We start from the raw sequence: 25643 nt of genomic DNA on the forward strand, positions 1-25643 counted from the left end.
ACCAGAGCTAATTTTAGATAATTTTTAGTTAATTAGCTAGCAATTAGCTCTTGTATCAAACAGGCCCATAGTCCCCGCGAACAACACTAAGCTAACATACATAGTGCTGTCAACGCTGAGTGCTATTTGAAGATGAATAAATTGAATACCATAACATATGTTACTGCCAAAACATGCTCAAAATGGAACATATTGACATTGCGCAACACACCTAGCGTCTAAACAGGTTGACCCAACCCTATGCGCCCGTGAAAATAAACGTCCAGGATGGATACATGACCCACAATTTCCTAGCTTGGGAAACAAATAGGCCCCAGTCTCGGACCCGCGTGCAACACAAGCGCAAGCGGCTTGGCCCCATAGCCGCCATGCCACAACGTGCAACAGGCCAACAGATCATGGGGGGCCTGACCCCATGCCGCTCGAAACCACCAACTCACTCCGTTCCAAAGAGTCATTCTCACTTTTTAAAAAATTAACAACTTTTAACTTTAATCAAATATATTTAACAAACTATTAATATTTATGGTACATAATTAGTATCATTAGGTAGATCGTTGAATATACTTTCATAACAAACATATTTGTTGATATAAATATTCCACACATTTTCTATAAAATTAATCAAAGTTGAGAAAGTTTAACCCGCACGATTCTCATAGCAACTTTTTTTTTGACAGAGAGAGTAGAAAGCAGCACCTGTCTGCTTGAGTGCTTGGGATGAGGAAAAAGGATGTTGGTGCCGCTCTCGTCCCCTAAGGAGAGAAGCTATGGGCGTGTTTGCCTGACCCAACTGGGCCACTGCGCCCTAGGGATACAACATGGGCTGTTTGATTGTCTGGGCAGGCGTGGGAGCCAGCCCTGCACGCTCCCTAAAGCACCCCTCGGACTCTGGGGGAACAAAAATAATGTTCGTTTCTCCCGAGCTCGGCCCGAGCGGACGCAACAGAGGCAGCAGCGAGTGATTCTGTCACCTCGGTGCGTCTTACCTCCTCCCCGTCTTCTCCACGAAATCGCGAATCACTCAGGCCACCGCTGGCGAGCGAGCCACGGATGCGGCCCAAGCTGCCCTGCAGGCCATAGGGGCGGGCGCTGCCGCCGCGCAGGGCGTCGCTCGCACCTCCGCCGCCTCGCGCCATTCGTGCCGCTTGCCGCACCGCTGCCCTTCCCCCTCCTCGACCTCCTCCTCGCCGCTTCGCGCACCGCTGCCCCTCCACCGTGGCCGAGATCCAGAACCGGTACTTCGACCTGCACCTCGTCCCCATTGCTTTTGCCTCGGGTGAGTAGGCCGCAGGCGCGGGTGGTGCCGCCCCGCGTGCTGAGGGAAGACGACGACGTGCTTCCTCCCTTCTCCCTTCTCCCTTCTCCCTTCTCTTCTCTTCTCTTCTCTTCTCTTCTCTTCCTTTGTCTGTAATCTCTCTCTCTACGGCGCGGCCATGGATTGGATTGGTCACGAGCTGAAGTCCACGTCCTCAAGGTGTTTGTGCAAATGTCTCAGTGGTAGGTGCTGGGAAGAAGAAAGGAATAACTCTACCCATGAGCTGATGCAGGGTAGTCGTATTTGCTTGTGCAGCCTACCAAACAATACCCAGTCCTCAGCCTAGCTTAGCTTCATGCACCGAAACAAACACGAGTAGTTGCACATGGTGAGCATGTCCCAATCCAGCCGGTCTCTGGCCAGCCACATGAGCCACCCTTGGGAAACAAACACGCCCTATATGACACGGCCTAAACCTGGGAATGGTCTGGAATCCAGCCCAAATAAAACCGCACCAGACCAATTCCCTGAGGTCACGAGCATCCAGTCCACCCCACCCTACCGTTTGTGTTCCTTGACCCAAATCCAACCAAACCACCTTCTAATTTAAAACCAAACCAAACTGCATCTACTACTCAGACTGGTTTGAATCCATGTCAAACCTGTTTTCAAGCTTCCGATCAAACGCTTTATGCCTTGGTTTACTAACCTGCTACCGTACATATGAATGTGAGCATGCATGTTAAGACATCAATCCTCATACTGTCATACAGATAAATTGAATAGCGTCTATTTACCATTGGATCACCTAAGTTTACTTACATTATAAATTTACAAAAAAAAAAAAACAAATAGACCTAATTCATTAAGTGAATATTTAAATAAAAAAACAAAATGTGAGGGGAATCCAGATAATTTATAAAGAACATAAATTATAAATGTGAGGGGAAGACCATTGGATCACCTCAAGCTGCATGACGCCGACGGTGAGGGGCACAGATCCTTCTAATTTAAGACAATGTTGCAGATCTCATTCTTGTTCAGCGTCGCCCAGGAGTCGCCGATGTTGAGTAATAGTTCAACCTTTCCGATAGGGACGGGCTGAATTTTGAAAAAGGAACGGGGCCCACGTTACACGTTTTTTGGGAGAGCCGTCTCTTAGCGTTAACCCGTTTCCTCCCCGTGACGATGGAAAATGTCCTTTTTCTCAATTCCTGACCTGACGAATGGTGCCTCCGATGACCCCGTCAATTATCTCGCTCGCACGGTTGTAGTCGTGGCCCGATGTACGTAGATGAATCAATGCCCTAGGGAAGAAGCAAACCGAAGTTACCAATCCAACATCAACTTTGACAACAGATTCATGCGTCATGCATGACGCTAACGAGAAGTTGTTTTCGCCCATGTGCCCAGGTAAGCTCGCCCAGGAATTAACCTGCCTGCGCGCCGCCGGTTCGGACTTCAGAGCTGAAAGGTCAAGCACCCCCAAGGCCCCAACCATCACCTGCGGACCTGCCAATTGCCCGAGTGCTTCCGACTTCCTGTGCCTGCTTCTGACCCTCATCCTCTCGTCAACAGACCACATCAATACTAGTACTAGGATTCATCATCTCAGTATATAAACGAACCAGAACCACCTGTCTGTCTGCAATGCGATCATTTCAAGCCTGACGTCCGTCTCTGCTCGACTACCGCCGCGCTCTGCTCCTGCACTGCACCGGGTCAGCTGAAGATCATGGAAGGAGCCGTTCCCAAGCCATCGGAGAAGAGGTGCACACAAAGCACGACATAAGCTTCTGGCCGATCATTGATCGATCGGCAGCAGCTTGACTTCTGCATCTTTCCGCCCTGCTGCATGTTTTGATGTGCGCTTGCTCTTACCACTTCGATGGTTTATTTTCTTGTGGACGTCAGGGTGGCCCTTGTCACGGGCGGGAACCGGGGCATGGGGTTCGAGATATGCCGGCAGCTGGCGTCCAGCGGGCTCACCGTCGTCCTGACGGCGCGGAACGAGACGAGGGGTGTCGAGGCGGTCGACAGGCTTTGCGGCCTCGGCCTGCCGGACGTCGTGTTCCACCAGCTGGACATCACGGAGCCCGCCAGCGCTGCTCGCTTGGCTGATTTCGTCAGGAGCAAGTTCGGCAAGCTCGATGTGTTGGTACGGCTCTTTCCACTTTCCCTGCCTGGCTGCCTGCTACTTCTGACGGTCGTCTTGGTGTGCATAAACTGGTTGCATGCTCTAACCGATTCATACTCTGCAGGTCAACAACGCAGGCATAATGGGAGTGACGATGGAGGTTGGCGACGAGGCAGCCATCAAAGAAATGGTACGTATACCGAAAGGGGAAAATGCTAGCATATTTATACGGAGTATAGCTGATGAGCTGGGCTAGCATGTTACTGCTTACTATCAGTACATTTGGTGTTAGACACTTACGCCGTTTGGCTGCATCGAGACAGATGGTAGGCGAGGACCAGAACGAGATTGCAGAATGGCTGAAGCAGCGGACCACGCAGAACACTGAGCAAGCAGAGGAATGCGTCAAAATTAACTACCACGGCACCAAAACCGTCACCGAAGCGCTCCTTCCGCTCGTGCAATCCTCCTCTGACGGAAGGATCGTCAACGTCACCTCAGCCTTTGGGCTACTCAGGGTACGTGCCCTGATCATACACAACAGATCATCACAGTTTGAAGGGAGGAAACGGGAAATCACAAAACATCCAATGCAATCTTCTTCTGTTCTTCATGTATATCCTGCTCTCTTTGGTGCAGTTTTTCAGCGGTGAGGAGCTCCGGCAGGAGCTGAGCAGCATCGACACGCTGACCAAGCAGCGGCTGGACGAGCTGCCGGCGCTGTTCCTGGACGACTACAAGAGCGGCAAGCTGGAGCTCCGTGGGTGGCCCACCGACCGGGTGTACGCGGCGTACCAGGCGTCCAAGGCGCTCGTCTCCGCCTACACGAGGATCCTCGCCAGGGAGAACCCCGCGCTGCGGGTCAACTGCGTGCACCCGGGCTACGTCGAGACGGAGATGAACTGCAACACCGGTGACCTGACAGCCGCGGAAGGCGCCAGGGTCTCCGTCGCGGTCGCTCTCGCCGACCAGGGCGGCGTCACCGGCGCTTACTTCGACCGCAATGAAATAGCTTCGTTCGTGTAATCCTGGAATACGACAGTGCAGACCGCAATGAAATAGCTTCGTTCGTTCATGGTTTTTCCTATGTTGTCTTCCTAGCAAACTACAGTGCAGACCACAGAGTGGTAATTTTAGTTTTGGCAGTTTCTATAATCTGAAAATTATTAATATGGAGAGGAATGGTTATTGCCCTTGTGATGCATAGGAATTATATTATATGCTTTATTAAATATATGTACCGTGCTCAAGTCATGATTTATTCTATATATTTCTCTAAAAATGAATTGATTCTTTCCATTTCATTTTTCCAATATATGACGGTTGTTTTTATGTATATCCCTGAATGAAGCCGTGGCGTTAGCACGGGCACTATACTATTACTTAATAGTTCATACACCCACTGCAGTTCTGAAAACAAGGTAGATTAGACCTATCTCTTCATTGTCTCTTCTTATATGGCTCATTCAGCAGTGGTACAAACCGAATGGTTAATTGGTGTGGATGCATTATCCAGGATCCTCATTGAGCAGTGCGTGCACTAGGCTTTTTGCCAGAAGATGGTCACGGTGTTTATGTTGCTAGGTGAGATTCCCTTACAAAGTTGTGTATGTAATATTAAAAACCATCTTTAATCAGTCATGATAAACATTTCTTCAACTTAATATTTAAATCTGCAAGTGTTTATCTACTAAAGATTTGGATCTGCCAAATTTATTTTGGTCACTGCTTGTGTGTGGCATTAAAATTAGATGAAAACTGATTGATTTGAATTAATGTCTGAACTATTTATTTGGTTAGGGTCTCGAAGATGATGAATTTGTTAGAGTGAGGACCGTCCATTTGAATGGAAAGCCTCGTGTACTTACTCTGAAACAGGACCTTCACTACTGGCCGACTTGGGAGCTTAGCTTTGAACCAGAAACTGCTACGGCTGAGGAGAATAATAAAAGCATTGCAATCAACTAAGGCATGATATTTTCATGTTTTGCTGCGACCTTTCCATGATTTTGGAGGAGCTTAGAGGTAAGGAAATGAGAGGTTCATGCCTTTGTTTGGTAAGCTCAAACCTACATTATGTAGGCTTATGTTTGCCTGCAGGATTTTCCTTTTGTATATAATCTATTCCTATATTATTTTGGTAGAAAAAGAAATAATTTTTTAGCCTTTCTAGCGGTCATTTCACTACTCTGCATTAAGAATTTGTGTTAGCTATCAAGTTAACAGCTCCACAGATTTAGTACGTTGTTGTTTATTATCACTGTTATCAGCTTGATTGCATAATTACTGTAATGCCTATCAACAGTTTGATCAGTTTTGTATTTTACCGTAGTGTTAGCACGGGCACGCTTTTCATTTTAGAAGTAAGAAAATTTTATTTTTATTGCCTCTGTCAATCAAATCACTTCCCTTCGCTATCTATATTTGCAATCTGGGTTTGGACAGTGTGGTGGCCTTTTGATCTTTGAACTTTGCCTCTTTAGCTATTGTGGTTGTCGTTGTAGACAGGTGAGATAGTTGGTGGTACTCCGGACTAATTTAGCTTTTGCTTCAATGTGTTTTTGACTAAATGTAAGGTCCAGTTGGCCAGTTCACTTTAATAGCTGTGTTTGGAAGTTAATAAATAGGAACACTCCAAATTACTTGTAACATGCATTAATAGTGCCTTTGCATTAACTTATCTTTTGGTTCCATGATGCTTTTGATCAAAACAAAGGACGCTCCTTAAAATATTGCCCAATTGTTGTTTCTCGGCCATAATAAATTATTCCTGCTGCTTCAAAACATTTCACATGATCAGTGCCTAAAATTTCATCACTATGTGCCTGGACAATTAGACATTGTTTTAACAATTAATATGTGCACTTATGTGGTGAAGTTAGTACATAATTGTCCTAACAATATGCAATTTCCCCTCATTTTATGAATTATAACTTATATCTAGCACAGGTTGGTTTCTAAGTCCTGTCTTCTTGCGCAGGTGGGTTCCTGACTTCTTGCGCAGGTGGCTAGAGCTCAGCTACGACGGTGATGGTCTGGGGGCAATCAAAGTGCAGCGCCACGGAGAAATAGAAGCTGCTGCATGCTCGAGTCTAACGGCTCGTAAGTTCTTTTTTTATTGACAGGTGCAAGTACAACCTGTTCGCTCTTTGGTGGCACCGATCGTCCATGAGCTCAGCAGGAAGGCTGGTAGCTGCAAAGCTCAAGAATTAAGAAGTTTGGAGTGGAGCGAAATAAAGTTGTGCATGAACGTGCATGTTTTGCCAATATGTCAGGATAAAGACTGAGTATTGTTTTCAGTTCTGTGTCAAGAGTTTTGTTTTGTAATGATATTGTTGAATCTGTGATAATAAAGCTCTCTTTGGCAAAGAGGTGGGTGTTTCCGTAGTAATATTGGATCCAGATCTTTTGAAACTAAGTATTGTGCAGGTAGATCATTTTTTATTGTTTGATTTGCATTACCAAATGTTACCGTAGCGTTAGCACAAGCATTATACTAGTATCACTGGTATCATAGTAGACCAAGGGGTATGTTGTATTATTAACGCGATTAAGTTGGACTTCAATACTGTTCTGTCTTATCCACGGTGTAGGGGCTCAGTAACCCTATTTGTCTATGAATGACGTTGGGATTGAGTCTCAGTGACTAGTCAACATGTTTTTGTAATTCCAGGATTTGACATGTGAAAGTCCACGTGTTGTCCATTTATGTCCTGATATCATCATCTTCTACAATGGTAGTAGATTATAAGTTACCTTAATTTTGTCCGTAAGTGATTGGTATGTGATTAATGTTTTATTTCATATGCTCTATGATTGGACATACTTCACAAAAAAAGCTATGCATTTTCCTATTTTTTGGTGAGATTTGTCTGGACATGGCCACACACGGTAGGAGGCAAGTCGGCCCCTACTGCGTGGACATGGTGACTCACGCTAGGAGCCAAGTTAGCAGGTGGATGCTACCCTTATGCGGCCAAGTCAAAGTTTCGCCTCCTGCCTGCTCTGCATTCGACCCATTGACGCTGTCGCTGCGCCTGGACGCAGAGCGAGTCGCCTGGACGCCAAACGAACCGAACCGAGAGAGGATCGGCGATGCAGCAGAATCAGCAGCTCACGGAGCGGTGGGGCGATCTCCTGGACGACGATGGCGGCGACTTCGACCTCGCCGTGCTCCTGCCGCCGCCGGTCGTCGTCGGGCCCGACGCCAACGGCATGAAGAAGGTGATCGAGTACCACATCGACGAGGAGGGCAACAAGGTCAAGGTCACCACCACCACGCGCGTCCGCAAGGTGCGCCGCTCTAGGAGGGCCATCGAGCGCCGCTCGTGGCCCAAGTTCGGCGACGCCGCTAAGGAGGCCGCCGGATCGCGGCTTACCATGGTCTCCACCGAAGAGATCTTCGATCGCACACGTGCATCAGGTCATTACTGTTCTATGATTCCTTTAAAACTTAACTGTTCTATGGTTCCTTTAAAACTTAACTGTTCTATGATTCCTTTAAAACTTAAATCTGCTTTGGTTTCGGTTCATTTGGCGTTTCGTATATATGCTCTGTTGGAGTTTTGGTTATTCATCTGTTCTGTACTTCTATTGCTATATATATGCATGCTTACTTTTAGTCAAAATTCGATCGGGTGATTTGGTCGACTTAGTTCATGATAAAATAGTATCAAGATAGGCTGCACGTTCATGCATGATATGATCAAGCAGATTGGTGTTTCATTGCATTTGCATCTAGCTGCATGCTGGTTTTGCTGCTCTTGGACTTGGAGTCTATACGTACGGTCAGTTAGATCAACTAGATATCCAATCCTCTGAATGTACGTGATCGGTTGGTTGTGGTTGTTATTAGTCTAGGAATAGCTTATCGGTTGGTTGGATTATTATCTCTAGACTAGAAATAACTTAGTTATCGTAGTCAATATCTTTTGGTTGGGAGATTACCATATACAGAGCAGGCTTGGATTCGTGATTAATAAAGGTGACATTTAATCCCAAGGAGGGGTAAGCGGCAAAGAAAGTCTCGCCAGGAGTACAAATTGCTCGTTGGCACCTGGCCCAGTATAGAAATCACGCCTAAACAAAGATCTGCTGTGATAACTTAAAAAAGTGGTTCCCTGACGAAATGCTGCATCAATCGAAACATGTAGGCGTAGTCGGCAGCAATTTCAATCGTCGAGGGCTCGAGGCGACGACACGCGTGTGTCCGCGTTTTAGACGAAACCTCAGGCGCGGGGTTCATCACATCACCCCAGACGTCGACGTGAGGCTGATCCATTTGTACAGTGTCCACGGTTTCGAACACTGGCCAGTGCTCGCGGAGACGCGGACTCGCCTGGACACCTGCACTGCACTACCAGCCGCCGGACGTGCGCCGTCCGTGCCCTGCTCTCAGTACATACAGTAGCCAATCAGCGGTGACCGGTGAGACGACGGGGGGTGCGGTGCGCCGCGTCATGGCCGGTGGCCGGTCCCCGATCCGTCCGTCCAATCCCTTTGGCTGCGCGCGCCCAGATGCTCCCACCTTGCGCGCCCCCATTGGGCAGCCCGTCGCGTCGCAGGCCGTCAGCGTCGTGCGGAGGCCGCCACGTTGCGCGCTCCGGAGCGGCGTAGCCCACCACCACACACCACGTTCTGTCCAACGAACGGGAGCTGGAAGAAAAAAAGCCTTGTCCCACCCGCGCGCTGCACCCAGCAGATTCCGTGCATCATCCCAGCCCCCAGTCCCAGCACGAGGAGCGGAATCACCCACCGAATCAGCGGTGGCCGGCGGGCAGGCGCGAGATCTTAGGCGTCTGTCTGTGTACGGGTGCGGCGTGCGCGAGGCCAAAATCCAAAGGGGGGACTAGTACTTTATTACCCGGCGCGCACCCAAATCATGTAAATAAATGGTCTGGTCTCGTTGCTGTTAGTACGTATATACGAACACACATTCAAAACAAAAATATGGCTGTTTTTTTTCATTAGGACTTAGTTACTTTGGATTTCTTTTTGAAAGACAATGAACATTGTCGGTATATATTAATATAAGAAGAGTGAATTGCATGCTTGAGAAGTGCAATTTTAGAAGTCACTTAGTAGCTAGAATGCTAAGACAGGCAGGAAAGTTGACTACTCACAAAATGCGGGGATGATTAACCAGTGGTGCCAAGCGATTTACTTTTTGTTAATACCCGACAAAGGATGTGTTCAGTAGTGGACATCAGCCACCGCTAAATTCTACAATAGCGGTAACATGAATCTTCGTAAAATAGCTGACAGTGCATATCCCTTTTCATTTTGTATATACAGTGTGATTGGTTCTGAATTTTCTCAAAAAAATTTATGTTTTGCTTTAGCATCGGTATTATCCCCGTACCACTGTTCTCTCATTTGCTAACTGCCAACTGCTCGTTTGGTTGGTTGCAGGGAACAACGCCGACGGAGCAGGGCCATCTAGTTCCGCTGATTCACTGGCCAAGGGAAACGATAAACCAGGGGGAGGCCTTCTCATGGTTTGCAGAACCTGCGGGAAGAAGGGTGACCACTGGACCTCAAAGTGCCCCTACAAGGATCTTGCTCCACGGCAGGGCGAAAGCTCTGCCGACAGGCCTCCTAGCGCCGACGGCTCTGGAGGCGCAGCTGGCAAGGGTGGAAGTGGAGCATATGTTCCTGTGTTCAAGAGGTTGGGTGGCGACAGAAGTGGAGCGGATGTGATGAGGCGCAGGAACGACGAGAACTCGGTCCGCGTGAGCAACCTCTCAGAGGACGCCCGTGACCCCGACCTCGCAGAGCTGTTCGGCCAGTTTGGGCAGCTTAGCCGCGTCTGTGGCAATAGACAGGGTGACTGGAGAGAGCAGGGGGTTTGCCTTCGTCAACTTTGTTCATAGGGAGGATGGCGAGAGGGCTATCAATAAGCTCAATGGGTACGGTTACGATAACCTTATCCTGCACGTCGAATGGGCAGCGCCAAGGCCCAACTAGCTAGTTTCTGATACTACACTGGTTGTTAAATCGCATATTTACTGAACAGTTTATATGAATATGAGTATGGTGGTTTAAACTTTCAATCAAGGTAATATAGTCATGTTATGGACAGACCACGTGTCTCCAAGCTGATTTGTGTTATTTTGTTCGGACGAAAATACTTGTACTCGCTGCTGTTTTTGCTGTCTGCTAACTGCGCAAATGTGAATTTAGGAGGACTATTTTGACTTATGAGTTCTGACTGTCGTCTTTGTGTAGCTTTTTCTCGGCTATCAGTTTGCTCTGCATCTCCATTCTCACAAGGGTGGGTGCGTTATTTAAGCAAGTTACATAGCACCAGCATATCTGAAACAATCGTACGACGTGCTGCTTTAAATTAATGCAAGGATGAAACAATCATACTACGTGCTGCTTTAAATTAATGCAAGGATGCAAAGATTGGTGCAGTACTTTAGGATTCCTAATGTCCAAGATTGGTGCAGTACCTAGAACACCCGCAATGCTACAAGTCAGTTGCTAGCTCTAAGTTAACCTGTGCAATAGTGCTAGTTTTTAGCAATAACTCATAGTATGATTAGGCTCACATGACACTCTCACATGATCTTAAAATACGTGTATAAGCCTAACTCTTGATCAAGAGCTAGCTTTTCTCTCTCTTCTATTAAAATATAAAACAAATACTTAGAGTTAGCTTTATAAGACAGTCAATGGGGGTGCCCTTAAGGATACGTTTGGTTAGAGAGTGAGGTAGAATAGAACGATTTCATTTTAGAGATGAGATAGCTAGTTTCATTCTAGTGTTTGGTTGAAAGGATATATAGCGGTTCTATTCTGTATTGGATTGTTGTAGGGATGAGATGGATAAAATAGCAGAGCAGTTAACCCCATTAACTATGCGGCCCACCTGTCATACAAACATGTGCTTCTTCCCCTTGGGCCTAGTCATGTCTACGCCTATCTCTGTCATGTCCGCGTCACCACCATTGGCCCTGCTCGTGTCACCACCGCCTATCCCCACCTCCGCCCAGCTAACCCCTACCTGCCTTGAGCCCGGTTGCAGTGCTCCGCTCACCTCAGGTCGTATGCCTCCGCCGCCACCGCTTGCCTCCGCAACTCGCCCTAGGTTGCGCGCTACCTTGGCTGCGGCTCCGCTCGCCCCTAGGCGCGTGCTTGCACTGTTCATTTGGGAAGACGGCGTGAGCACCGTTCACTTGGGACGAGCACATCCGGTCGTTTTTGTGGAGCGAGCTCATCTTACACTTATCTGACTTTTGTTCTATTGTCCACACAAGTTGTTAAAGGGAGACAAATGAAAAAATGGAGAGAATTTATGCTCTTTAATGTTAGGTGTATATACATAATATTGTATTTTAATATTTTTAAAGGGATGTATTATTATTGTTATTACTGTTGTTATTGTTATTATTATGATTGTTGTTGTTATAGATGTGATATGGATAAATTAAAACAGTCCTTTTCTTTTAAAAAGTATTATTTAGAGTATCTCCAGGAGTTTCCAAAGCTGACTTATAATCTTGATTTATTGAGATGATTGGAAAAAATATCTCTGCAACAACTCCTTATCTCAATTTCCAATCTTTCCGTACATGGAAAAATTGATTTAATCTCGTGGAAATATAAGCACGCGTATCCAATTGGCCGATCTAGAGGTGGAAGGGCATGTGGAAGAAAAGGAGAAAGGATAGTGTTTCCAATGCAAATGTACAAGAAAAGAAAAAATAAAGTATAAAATTGATTGAGGTGAGTTGAAAATAATTCAGCATTTCTGATATAAAATTATCAAATATATTCTCTACCTTTCTTAAGGAAACTATTGGAGATTCTCTTAAGTTTTTTTTTTCAAAGGAGATGCTCGCAAGTTCAGTCCAAAGGCTAGCCATGACCCATAAAACTGTTTCCGTTCACCTATTTGGCCCAGGCCCACTCAAGCAGCCCACGGAGAGATGACGGAGACTTACAAAAATTGAAAAAATTCATCCCATCTCACAGCACTCGCCCTTCCGCCGCCATCATCCTGCCCTTGCTCCAACCAAGGTTTTCATTATCGAAAATAAAAATTTATCGGAGGTCATGGATAAATAGGATAAACAGGATATATCGGACTAAATTAAAAAAAAATTAAATTGTTTTGAAAAAAATCCTAGAATATGGTTTGAAATTATTCCTAAGCTATTAAACATCACTTGTTCACAAATAAAAATAAGAATAAAACATTATAAGTGCAGGATTGTGGCAGTGCTGAATCTGAGCCGTATGTGTGGGAGAAGGAAAAATCCAAATAATTTGGCCGATATCTTATTTTATCGGACCCTACGGATAGAACGGAAATATCAGAGATTTCGGTGGATTCGGCCGATAAAAAAACCCTGGCATCACGGAGCCCCCAGCGCTGCTCGCTTGGCTGATTTCGTCAGGAGCAAGTTCGGCAAGCTCGATGTGTTGGTACGGGCTCTTTCCACTTTCCCTGCCTGGCTGCCTGCTACTTCTGACGGTCGTCTTGGTGTGCATAAACTGGTTGCATACACAACAGATCATCACAGTTTGAAGGGAGGAAACGGCAAATCACAAAACATCCAATGCAATCTTCTTCTGTTCTTCATGTATATCCTGCTCTCTTTGGTGCAGTTTTTCAGCGGCGAGGAGCTCCGGCAGGAGCTGAGCAGCATCGACACGCTGACCAAGCAGCGGCTGGCGAGCTGTCGGCGCTGTTCCTGGACGACTACAAGAGCGGCAAGCTGGAGCTCCGTGGGTGGCCCACCGACCGGGTGTACGCGGCGTACCAGGCGTCCAAGGCGTTCGTCTCCGCCTACACGAGGATCCTCGCCAGGGAGAACCCCGCGCTGCGGGTCAACTGCGTGCACCCGGGCTACTGCCGAATTTTTTACTATTTGACCTTTTTTTTTTTGAAAGTTTCTCTCAAATAGACCCCTGGTGGAAACAATTTCAGAAATGGACCCTTGGCTCGGCGCCAGAGTGAGCGGCGCCACGGTGACTGGCGCCGAGGTCCTAGGCACGGGCAAAAGGCCTGTCAGGGGCTCGGCGCTAGCCACTCTGGCGTCGAGCTCGGCGCCAGAGTGAATGGCGCCGAGCTCGGCCTAAATATCTACCCTCTTCTTCCCCATCTCCGCGCCCTAGCCAGCCGTCGCTGCTCCACCGCCGCGCCCGCGCCCACGCCCGCCCGTGCCCGCGCGCGCCCGACGGCGCCCGCGCCCACCCGCGCCCGCCCCGCGCCGCGCGCGCCACCCGCCCGCCCGCGCCCGCCACGCCGCACTGCGCCCGCCCTGCGCCCCCCCGCACCGGCGCGCGCCCCCCCGCCCGAGGCCGGCGCCGCGCCCTGCCCGCGCCGCGCCGCGCCGCGTGCCGTGCCCGCCCGCGCCGAAGCCCGCGCCGCGCCGGGCCCGTCCGAGCCGCTGCAGCTCCGCTTGCCCGAGCTGCTGCTGCTCCGGTGGCCGAGCCCGCGCCGCGCCGCTGCCTCCGCTCCCTCGCCCGAGCCCGCCACAGCGCCGCCGTGCCCTCGCGCTGTTGCCCGTTGGTTGGCTGCAGCGTCGAGCCGCCATGCCCTCCACCCACGCCCTCCACCGCCGTCCTAGCCTTTGTCTCCACCAGCGGCCTCGGCCTCGCCCCGCCTTGCCCCCTCCACCGTCGGCCTCACCCCGCCTTGCCGACGTCCACCGCCGCCCTCGCCTCGCCCCGCCTCCCGCGGCCATCGAGCCGGTCTCGCAGTGCGGAGCGCTGGCCACCCCGCGACCTCCACGCGCCACCTCTGTCGTTGGCCGCGCCACCGCAGGCCCGGATATTCGCCTAGACCTACGCCCATCGTCCGTCGACCCGGAAAGGTAAAAAATATGAATATGCAATGTACCTATTTAGTTGGTGTATGTTATTTACTAGTTATACTGTGATGACTTTGTTAGTTGATTTAGTTAGATATATATGTAGATAGATAGAAACATAGATACATTGGTAAATAGATATAGTTAGATAGCTACTTAGATATGTAGTTATATTTGTAGTTAACTACATATGATCTTACTATTTAGTGAGTACACTATAAATATATACGTAGTTATTATCATGATTACTTAGTTTGTAGTTAGAAAGTACTTGTTAGGTACTATCTATCGTCTAATTTGGACTAAAGGACATGTGTTTCGTTACGTTTTTTAAATAGATAGACAACCTAGTGACCATATATCATAGAGGCACAGTTGAAAGCGATCATTATGGATATGTTGAGTTTCTTGACATGCAAAGCGTGCCCGTGCTATTCAATGATAGGCCTTCATTTAGTGATATGGTTGCAAGAGCTTGGGAGGAGCTGCATTGCTTTGGAGATGATGACATTGCAGTTGATGGTGTACTGCACCTAGGTTGTCCTCCGAACATCTTCAGGTGAATGATCTCAATTGGTTGTGCGGATCAGTGGGACAACTATGTGAGATCGGCTATGAAGAGCCACCTGCAATGTTTGGACGTGGTTGTTCGTCGGGTGTTAGTTGATCCAATCCCTCATGGGTTTACCCCAGCAATGGATCATCCGGCACACATCGACCCTCCTGTTCTGGAACCTTACCTGCATGTGCAGATTGCGCCTACGGTTCCTGATGCTCAATCTGCCCCCAATGCGTTATTTGGAGATGGTTGTCATACTCATGTTTTCGTGGCAGATCCTCCTTATGAGATCCCTTTGACACAGAATTATCCGAGTGTCTTAACCGCATGGTTTTTGGGAGCTTATCCCGTTCCTTACATCTATTTCTTTCATTCTTTCCTCATTTCTGTAATGACATTGCAGGAGACATTCCTGAGAATATCGATGTGCCCCATATTGCTGCACAAGTGCACTTTTCAGATGGATTTCGTGGCTCCAATAATGTTGAAATTATGAATGATTCGGAGCCATATGAGATGGCTAGGGCTCTTGATTCTAATGATGATCGTCCTGTTGGAGAGCTGACGGAGAGTGATGTTGAGATGATGAGGCGTATCTTTCTCGACCGCCGTGATCCTAGAGTTCATGAGTTTAGTGATCTTGCTCATTTTGATCTGGTGTTTGCAGAAGGACGTGATGATGAGCTCCTAGAAGCTCCTGAGGCCAGTCCTAACATGGTAATTGAGGAGGGGAGGGTGTTCAATGACCTCCCTGCTTTGAAGAGGTGGTTGTAGGCTTTTGCAGTGATACGAAAGAGGCCTTACAGGGTATTGCATTCATATGTGGAGTGCCGTTACACATTTGTGTGTGATAAGGAACGCTGCCCATGGAGGGTTTGTGCAAGGAAGCAACAGGTGACCGAAAAATGGAAGATCACAAAAGTAGTTGGGCCACACAATTATGCTGACTATGAGCTGACACTGAGGCATCGGCAGTTGACATCTACCCTCATTGCGAACAACAAGTTGATTCCTGTGACGCGAACAACAAGTTGATTCCTTTGGCATTTGCTTTGGTTGAGAAGGAGAACAATGACAGTTGGGGATGGTTCTTGAGGCTAGTCCGGATACATGTGGTTGGCCCTGGCAGGGAGGTTGGCGTCATATCTGATAGGCATCAGGGCATACTTAATGCCGTGTGAGAGCAGTTAGAGGGGTATGCACCTTTGCACCATCGTTGGTGTACTCGACACCTTGCCGAGAATCTACTACGGAAGGACAGTGTCAAGAAAAACTTTGATCTATTGCAGGAGGCTGCTTGACAGCTTGAGGACAAGTACTTTAGGGAAAAGTTGGAGCAGGTCAAAACCGCATCAAATATAGAAGGTAGACAATGGCTCACAGGTTTGATGAGGGATTTGGAGAAATGGACGAGAGCTCATGACGACAGTGGCTGGAGGTACAAGTTTCAGTGCAGCAACATGGCAGAGTCATTCAATAAGTTGCTATTGGGGATACGTGGTATGCCCGTGAATGCAATTGTTCAATTCACCTTCTATAAGCTTGTTGCCTGGTTCAACGATAGACACGCCCATGCATTGCAGTTGAGGAGTGATGGAGAGATATGGGCTCCGAAACCAAAGGCACACCTAGAGAAGGCAAGAGAAAGGGCTGGCACACATGAGGTTGCATGCTTTGACCATGCCACAGGGACTTATCAGGTCGAGCATAGGGGCGGTACAACATCCGACGGCGAGGTCCGAGAGTCGAGGATACATGTGGTTGTCCTCCAAGATTTCAAGTGCACTTATGGTAAACCAAGGCAATACCACTTTGTATGTTCGCATTTGGTGGCAGCAGCTAGGCATCGCAACTATAATATCGAGAGGGGGATACCTCACGAGTTCAGTGTCAACACGCTTGTGAACACATGGAGCCCTCGCTTCGTGCCTTTCTGGGACCCTGGAGAGTGGCCTCCTTATGATGGGCCGAAGTACATTGCGGATCCAGCTTACCATTGAAACAAGCGTGGATCAAGGTAGAGGATAAGGCATAGGATGGTTATGGATCAGATACCCGGAAGAACTAGGCGTGGGAGAGGAACTCCATTTGTTACTGATCCCGAGTAGCACGAGTGCGACAAGTGCGGTAGACTTGGCCACAACTCATGAAGTTGCCATTGGTAGATTAGTGAGGTAGGACTATTGGTTTATAGTATTATTTTATATTTTGTCGTATCATATATTTAATTATGCATGTCTCAATTTATGCTTGTATTTGTGTCAATTACCTATACATTTATAAGTTCATGTTTCATTGTACATTGCAATTCTAATTCATTCACTTTTTTTGTAGGATGGAGCAATTCCACCTGCTCGACCCAACGTACGAGGAGACCCACAGAGGACGTCTCGTTGCGCTGGGGCAGGTAATAATCTATAAGTTTTATTCGTACATGTGTTCGTGAAGTAACATGTGACTATGTTATATTCGATGCAGGACCTTCCGCACCTTCGTTCTAGGACCCACAGTGGGTTTTTGGACATTCGGTACGACGATAGGTACACTCCTTTCCTGCAAAGAGCTGGCCTGGATGTCATCTCCTTTCAGGTTCGTCGTGGGTTGCCCAAGTTCAACTCAGCGACGATAACTGCGTTGGTAGACAGGTATTAAAGTGAATCATTGCCTCCATTCATGGCCATTTGTTCATGCGATTGACTTTTTGACAAGTAATCTTGCTTGGTCTTAAATATAGGTGGCGGCCAGAGACTCACAGCTTCCACCTACCTTTCGGGGAGATGACAGTCTCGCTTCAGGACTGTCAGAAGATGCTAGGCCTAAGGATTCATGGGAACCCAGTCACCGGGCAGTGCAGGTTAGAGGGATGGAGAGCACGAGTGGAGGCCTTCCTTGGGCGTGAGCTTGGCGAGCAAGGGGCTCGCACTTCTGGAGTTCCCATCTCATGGCTACGTATAGAGTTCGCACAGTGCCCCGAGGAGGCAGATGAGGAGACGGTTGTGTACTACTGCCGGGCGTGGATCCTACACCTTTTTGCTTGCGTTCTCTTTCCTGACGCAATGGGTGACAATGCGTCCTAGATGTGGATCCACTGCCTCAGTAACTGGGACCAGGCGGGTCAGTACAGCTAGGGCTCTGTAGTCTTGTGTTTTCTATACCGGTAGCTGTGCGAGGGGTGTCATCGGTCTACGGCGAACCCGTCACTTGGTGGATGCGTGTACCTGTTACAGCTGTGGATGTGGGCTCGTTTTCTAGTTGGTCGTCCAGAGGTACTGGCTCGTCGTGAGTGGTTCCAAGGTCAGCCTCCAAGTCGCCAGCCGACGTGGGCGTACCTTTGGGACCAGGTCAGGGTTTCGCACACAAGGATAGACCGGGCGTACATTCAGTACACGAATGAGCTAGATTCGCTGACGGCATCTAGTGTAAGTAAATTTTATTTTCCATGCTGCTATTAAAAGGATTAGTATACCATCTAACATCTTATTTGAACATGATGCAGGTAGAGTGGGAGCCGTATGGTGGAGAGGACACACTTCCTTTTCAGCTGAGCAACGTATGTGGGGCCGACGACTACTTCTATAGGATGAGGTGCCCTCTAATCTGCTTCTATGCTATCGAGTACCACCTGCCAGATAGGGTTGCATGCCAATTTGGAGTGAGACAGCTTTGGCCTATGCCTCTGTTCTCGACTGGCATTGACTTACACAAGTAAGTGTTTTGATATTTCAAATGAGTCATGATGATGGTCCATTTCTTATAATATGGTGCCACGTACGTGGATTAATGTAACGATGACATATGTGCAGGTTGGATCGTCAGAGGAACAAGAAGATTTTTGACTAGGAGAGGCACCACCAATCCTACATTGAGGAATGGGTGGAGATGCACGACAACCTGGACGACAAAAACGAGCTGCACACGAACTGTGAGTTCAGGCAGTACCAAGCTTGGTACCAGCGTTCAACAAGGTGCAGGCTTAGGCTACAGTGGACCGAAGCTGACTACGCCGACATCGAGTCCTCCGACGATGAGGACACGACGTACGACCGGTCCACTCGTGCAGGAAGGCAGGTGGAGGCAGGACCGATCTTGGACAGAGTGGTATGCCAATCGACTTATTTTGTTACGTTTAGTTACATAACAATACATTAGGTGTTCTTGGACCGACATTAGGAGTTATCTATTGTAGTTATTGCAACCTTCGAGCTGTATAACCCTTATAATAAGTTACATTCTTGTACAAAAGAAAATAAAACTAAATGATATCTATTCAGAAGTCTTATTATTGAAAACATTGTTGCAGGGCAATACACTGAGAAGCTCAGTTGAAGAGATCGAGCGCGTTTGGCCTAGAGTCAATGATGACTACATACTTGGCTTCCTAGATGTAAGATTAAAAATATTCTTTCAAACAAATCATTAATACGTTATATTCTTTCAGTTAACATAGTTTTGTACAACAGAGGCTGTCACGTCGTCTACGCTGTGCGGCTGGTTGTTGTGGTTGCAGGACAAACACGACGCATGACGTGTACGATCCTTCCGCAGGAAGAGGAGCCTTGGGTTCCTCTAGTCAAGCAGCTACAGGGGACGAGGAGGAGGACGAGGAGGCCGATGACGACGATGACATGGACAAGAGGCACGATGAGCTTGGGCCCTCTCAGCTCCATGACGCTCCATCGACTCATCCTACACCGTCTCTAGGCACTAGGCGACGCCGTCTGCGTGACCCTTACACTCCAGGCACCAGCGCTCTGGGTCACAAGGGTAGGGGCAAGAGTAGGAGATAGTGAGGGACGTGGTAGATGTTACTATGAACTATTGTGAATTTTGTATTTACTTTTCTTTAACTATTCGGGACTGTATGGACATTGTGGACTATTTGGACTTTGCATGACATATTATATTGGTTGTGATATTCGTTGTGGTTGCATTATGCTTGTTGGATGATTAAATGTTTAGAATATATATTGATGTCTCTGTTTGTAACTGTGGATGCTTCTAATACAAGACCGTATCTTACGAATTTTTTGCGTGAACCTTTAATCATACTATACTTGTACAAAGGCACAAATGTAGTACACAGATTAACTATAAATTTATTACGTTTATACTCTAGGAATATTTGTACATACGCTATGTACAAGAATCTAGGATTACCAAGCAACAGTGAACGAATCTATGCTTTTCAGACAATAAACATAGACTTTTTAGATACACGGACAACATCGAATTATCACATCACTGATATAGACCTTTCAGATGCAAGGACAACATGCAAGGAAGCACAACTAAACTCTATCTCCACCATCCATCTTATGACTATTTGATCCAAGGGCTGAGGTGAAGAGGCACACGGATCGCTGACATGGCACATTGATAGGCCTCCATTCCTCCTCTCAACCTATAAATAACCACTCACTCCCTCTCATTCACACAAACAATAAGGAAGAAGAACACTCCTTAGCATTTGCTTTTGTTGTAGTACCAATGTCTGGAGGGTCGTCCAGAGGGAGAGGAAAGGGGAAGAAAACTACCTGGGGGTGGGAGGGTCCTCTTGGTCCCGATTTCTTTGAGGAAGCTCTTTATGAGAGGTTCCCAGTTGAGAGCAAAAGTGATTTCACCAAAGAGGCACCAATAACAGGATACGATGAAAGGAAAGAAGAGTGGCCAAAATGCATGTATGGTGAGGACTGCCTAGTGCAGATGTTCACCGAGGAAATAGATGGAGGTCGTCGTTTCTTCAAATGCCCGCGAGCATGGGTAATTGCTATTACTATTTGTTTCTTCAATATGTTTGTCTTGTATATCACTTACACGACATACTTTTTGTAGTCTTCCTTGGCCGAAGAAAACTGTGGGTTCAGTAGGTGGGTCGATCCTCGACCTATTTATCCGCATGCGGAGTACATCTACTACCTACAAGACCGTATCTTCGATCTAGAAAGGAAAGTTAGCAGCGGTTACAAGGACGATGAACAGGATGACAACAATAATGGTGCCGATTCATAGGAGGCACTCTGCAATGATCCATATTGCACCTGCCCTAACCACAAGAAAAAGGGGTCTCCCCCATCACCCCCGCCACCACCACCACCAACAACGGGAGGCTACTATGGAGAAGGTGCAACACAATTTGCTACGTCGCCACACTACTAGGATGACTTTATGTTTTTCTTGTGGAGAACCCCAGGTTGAATTACCTAAGGCATGTTAGGTTTAATTACCGAAGGCATGGTTTAATTACCTAAGGCATGTTAGGTTTAGTCAAAGAAAACTATGTACCCAGGTTCGGTACCTGTAGTCACATGCCATTTAATGTGTTTCGTGTGTTGATTTCTATAATGTCGTATGTCGTTAACTGTTTTTTGCAGCACGTGTTCAAATGGAAATAAGTCTGTATCATTAAGCGGAATATTAAGACCATTGATAATGAAAACAACCACATAATGAAAAGTTCGATACTATGTCACATTACACAACATATTAATAGTATAACTAAGTGCCGACAGTAGACAAAGGGGCAAATGCACTTCCAAATCCTCAATCTAAAACGTACTGAGTAAGCAACTCATCATCCGAGTACCAGTCCTCTACTACAACCCTGTTGCTGTGGCTAGGCTCAACTGCGTTGATCTGACCTGTCTGTCGCTTGTAGTAAGCGGCCTCCGCTTCATCTGCGGCCACTACGGCCTGAGTGAAGAACGTGTTGTCATCCTCCTCTACCTGTAAGCCCGCCTCTGCTAGAGCGATGAGCTCGCTCAGTCTGCCAGTGTCGTCGTCAGCCTCCTGCGCTTGAATGCCCGCCTCTGCTAGAGAGATGAGCTTGCTTAGTCTGCCTGTGTCGTCCTCAGCCTCCTACGCCTGTATGCCCACCTCTGCTAGAGCAATGAGCTCACTCAGTCTACTAGTGTCGTCCTCATCCTCGTCTCCATCATCACACAGCACAATCGGTGATTGAACGGTGCGACCAGCTCGTGATCTATGGGCATCTAATTTCTTCTCCTCATACCTTGCACGAGCCACCTCTGCAGCATGTTCCCCGCTGCAACCAATCCATTGATGTATAAAATGCAATCAGTTAGCAACTCGATAATATTACATTTAAAACCAGGCAACGAAAAAAGGTTTTCAAGCACTCACTGGCACATAATGTAGCAACATGCTCGTTCAAGACTTGCATCTGTACTCTTGTCTCCTCCCTTGCCTCATTCGTTGCCCTCTCCTCCTCTAACATCGTCCGCCTCTCCAATCCCCATTTGTTAAGCCCAACATCGATCGGGTTACAAATACCGCGCTGTCTAGCAAACTCACGCATCTTTTCTTTGTGATATTTAACGAATAGGTTGACGTAGTCAGGTCCATATCCCCTCTTCCGTGCAATTACTTGCCTCTTCTTCAGTTCATCCAAGAACTTAGCTTGACCATCATAACATTCCCAACTGCATTTCCTAGTGCTCTGTTCAAAACAAATATTATATCATATATGTATTAGGAAAACAAACAAAATACGATTTCATGTTTACCAGAAATATAACGAACCTCATCATACTCAATCATATGGCCGCAATAATGACCTATTCCAAGCTCCAAAGGGACTAGGCCATAGTTGGATTTTACACCACATTCGCACATGACAGGAGGTGCTTTGTAGATTACCCGTTCTTTCTTCTTTTCCTTAACCCTCCGCGGTTCTTCCGGCCATTGGTTCTTAGGACCATACAACCACTCCTTGAAACGACACTTCGCCATTGAATACACCTAAATAATGAGACATTAGTACATAAACACATATAGCTCAAGATTTTAACACATACACTTTGCACTTACTTCATGCTTGTTTGGACACACAAACTCCAACGTATTCTCAGGGTTTATCATAGCTCGATCTCCGTAATCGCACAGAGGAGGTTCCTTGAGTCGTCTAACTGCGGCTAGGTGCTTCTCCTTAGCCGTCATTGCCGGAGGGTTAGGGGGGGTGGAACCCACCGCTTGAAGTGCTCACGTGGACGTCTCCCTCTAAACCAATCGTCGAAAAAGAGGTACCTAGGATCAAACTTGTCTGCACCATCGATCCACTGAAAGAAAAAGCACCTCTCATGGTCCTACACAACGAGATTCCAACAAAATATTAGTACCATACTTAAACAAATAAAGAAAAAGGATAGTACAAATAATTTCTTACATTAAACCGACTACATGTGTAGAAGCAACGCGCGACTGTGTCCGGATGTTTCGATTGAAAAACATGGGCCAGGAAACCACAATCACAGTTAGGGACAGGAAGGTCAGGGGGAACGGGGGCATCTTTGCTAGACGCGTCGGGGTATAATTCTCGAGGACGACCCCGTTTTGCCAAAACTCCACCCGAAACATTTCTTGCATCTAACAAATAGGATGTAATTTAACAAACATAAATAAAAACATCACAACAAAATATCAATGAGAACCATAACTACAATCCAATCAATTTCGTTATAAGAACCAAAAGCAGTTAACATTATACCCTAAACCTAGGGTTTCTCATTTCATCCACAACAATAAACCCATAACATAACTACATGCGGCTTGGTTTGCTAGCATTTTCCACGCCTTGAAATGAACCTACGGTTGTATAATACATATATTGAGGGATACAATGAAACCCTAAGTGATGACGATTCTTAGGTTCAAAAATCCGACTAATATGTACCGAATCGATGCGAGAAAAACAAGGAGGTGAGCGAGTATACCTTGCTCTCGAAGATCTACGGATCAAATCAAGGTTTTCAAGGTCCAATATGTCGATTTGTGAGGTAGGATGAAGTGGCGAGAAAAAAACCTGAGGAGAAAGAAGAGGAAGAATGCTCGGGGAAGAAGGCTGGGCTGGGGTTAAATGTAGGTGGCTTAGCGCCATTCACTCTGGCGCCGAGCTCGGCGCCAAGATCTACGACGCCGAGCTCGGCGCCAGAGTGGCTGGCGCCGAGCCCCTGACAGGCCTTTTGCCCGTGCCCAGGACCTCGGCGCCAGTCACCGTGGCACCGAGCTCGGCGCCACTCACTCTGGCGTCGAGCCAAGGGTCCATTTCTGTAATTATTTCCGCCAGGGGTCTATTTGAGAGAAACTTTCGAAAAAAGAGCCAAATAGTAAAAAATTCGGGATGAACTGCAACACCGGTGACCTGACGGCCGCGGAAGGCGCCAGGGTCTCCATCGTAGTTGCTCTCGCCGACCAGGGCGGCGTCACCGGCGCTTACTTCGACCGCAATGAAATAGCTTCGTTCGTGTAATCCTGGAATACGAGCTGTAAAGACGAACACGTCTTATCTTAGAGATACATATTGGTTTAATTTTCATGTCCAGCGCATTCTGTTCGGCCACTGTCCTCACCACTCGTTCCTCCTTTCAAGTAGGCATAATGTTATGTGACACTGTGTAGATCTCTACCCTACTCTATAATATATAAATGAATGGTACAGATCTCTCCTCAAGCTTTCTTCTCTTACTCATTGAAGATCCAAAGGGCAAAATCATCTAGGTCATGCACAACATTGACACGCTTCAACTTTTCGCGAAAATTACCGACCCGTTACTGGTTATGTTCACACCGGTCCGTTCTTTCCCTTCTTTTCCCCATCATGTGAACAGTTTGTCTGTCGTCCTCGTCAGCAGCGAGCGGGCACGCGGAGGATGCGGGGAGAGCACCACGCGGAGGACGCTGGAGGGTGCGGGGAGAGCGTGGGGGACGCCGAAGGACGCGGGCGAGCGGGCGCTCTGCTCCGCCGCGCAGGCCAGCGCGTGCTCCACCGACGCACGGGTGAGCTCTGCCGACACGCGGGCGAGTGTGAGCTCCACGCCGCGTGGCGACTGCACGTGCTGTAGCACTCCCGAGGCATCGCCGCGGTGGCAACCAGACCATCAGTACCTGCTACTTGGCCTTCTACAGCTCCACGCTCGGTGGAGGAGTGAAGACGACGGAGAAGCTCATGAAGGTAGCCAAGGGAGCAGGGGCGGCGCACTTGGATGGCGCGTGGCCTCGTGGGCATGGGTAGGCTCCGCCGCTGCCACGCAGGGCGCGAGCTCCACCGCGGCCTTACCCTCTCCTTCCCAACATCCGGTCAGCCCCAGGTGAGAGGAAGAAGAAGCATGCCGTGAGGCTAATGAGTGGGGCCCGCACGTAAGTGAGAGAGACCGACGAGATGGTAGATGATGACGAGCCCATGGAAGGCAAGAAGATGTACAAGCTGGGGATGGATTCGGTTCCCAAATGGCATCATGGTCGCCAAGGAGTTCGGCTGCAAGTGGAACGGTCGTAGCTCTCTTCGTGTTCTGCATTTAGATCCTACGTGGTGGAGGGCATGCGGAGGAGAAGAAGGCGATCTGAATCATCAGATTCATCGGATGCGCATTAGAGGCGATGCAGGACAATGGTGGTGTGACGTTTGAGGATTTGGGCCTGAACTGCGCAGCCGTGCCAGTTTTTATCGATGCTTAGCCAAGTCTTTAAAACTGCAATGATATTAGTCGATTAGTCGAAGTCTTTAGAACTGCAATAATAGTTAGACCACACTGCTTTTAAAAAATACTAATCCTTCTACATGGGTTCAGTTTTTTAGGGGTGAGGAACTTAAAAAGAGCTCAACAACATTGATAACCTATCAGAACAAAAATTAGATGAACCGTCAGAATTGTTCCTCAAGGACTTTAAGAATGGCCAACTAGAACCCCATGGGTGGCCGATTGATGGAGGGTACCCTACATATAAAGTGTCCAAGGCTCTTGCCAATGCTTATTTGAGAATGATTGCAAAGAAGCACCCAACACTATGTGTAAATTGTGTGCATCCCGGCTATGTCAGTACAGACATCAACTTCCACACCGGAGATCTCAT

The 25643-nt window shown here is 47.7% G+C and overlaps 1 protein-coding gene, 2 long non-coding RNA genes and 1 pseudogene across 4 annotated transcripts; 3 read left to right on the forward strand and 1 right to left on the reverse strand.

Annotated features, from left to right (window-relative positions):
- The first annotated feature begins 2735 nt into the window (after nt 1-2735).
- LOC136467401 (salutaridine reductase-like) lies at nt 2736-6791 on the forward strand. Of its 2 annotated transcripts, XM_066466090.1 has the most exons (9): nt 2848-2866; nt 2909-3028; nt 3173-3416; nt 3520-3585; nt 3719-3913; nt 4035-4816; nt 4912-4979; nt 5196-5420; nt 6376-6791. In XM_066466090.1, the coding sequence occupies exons 2-6, from the start codon at nt 2994-2996 to the stop codon at nt 4419-4421; spliced, it is 927 nt and encodes a 308-aa protein (XP_066322187.1). In that variant the 5' UTR covers nt 2848-2866; nt 2909-2993; the 3' UTR covers nt 4422-4816; nt 4912-4979; nt 5196-5420; nt 6376-6791. The 2 variants fall into 2 exon arrangements, with proteins under 2 accessions (XP_066322186.1, XP_066322187.1); XM_066466089.1 differs by having other exon boundaries at nt 2736-3028.
- A 502-nt stretch (nt 6792-7293) lies between these two features.
- LOC136467402 (uncharacterized) lies at nt 7294-10447 on the forward strand (annotated as a pseudogene).
- LOC136467405 (uncharacterized) lies at nt 7848-8857 on the forward strand. Its single transcript, XR_010761562.1, has 2 exons — nt 7848-8459; nt 8549-8857. It is a non-coding gene; the product is annotated as an uncharacterized lncRNA (long non-coding RNA).
- An 11574-nt stretch (nt 10448-22021) lies between the features above and the next one.
- Nucleotides 22022-22845, reverse strand: LOC136467403 (uncharacterized). The gene is made up of 3 exons (XR_010761561.1): nt 22605-22845; nt 22317-22535; nt 22022-22233 (listed from the first exon to the last, which is right to left on the reverse strand). It is a non-coding gene; the product is annotated as an uncharacterized lncRNA (long non-coding RNA).
- Nucleotides 22846-25643: the final 2798 nt, after the last annotated feature.

Source organism: Miscanthus floridulus, chromosome 7 (assembly GCF_019320115.1).
Source record: "Miscanthus floridulus cultivar M001 chromosome 7, ASM1932011v1, whole genome shotgun sequence".
NCBI classification, from domain to species: Eukaryota; Viridiplantae; Streptophyta; class Magnoliopsida; order Poales; family Poaceae; genus Miscanthus; species Miscanthus floridulus.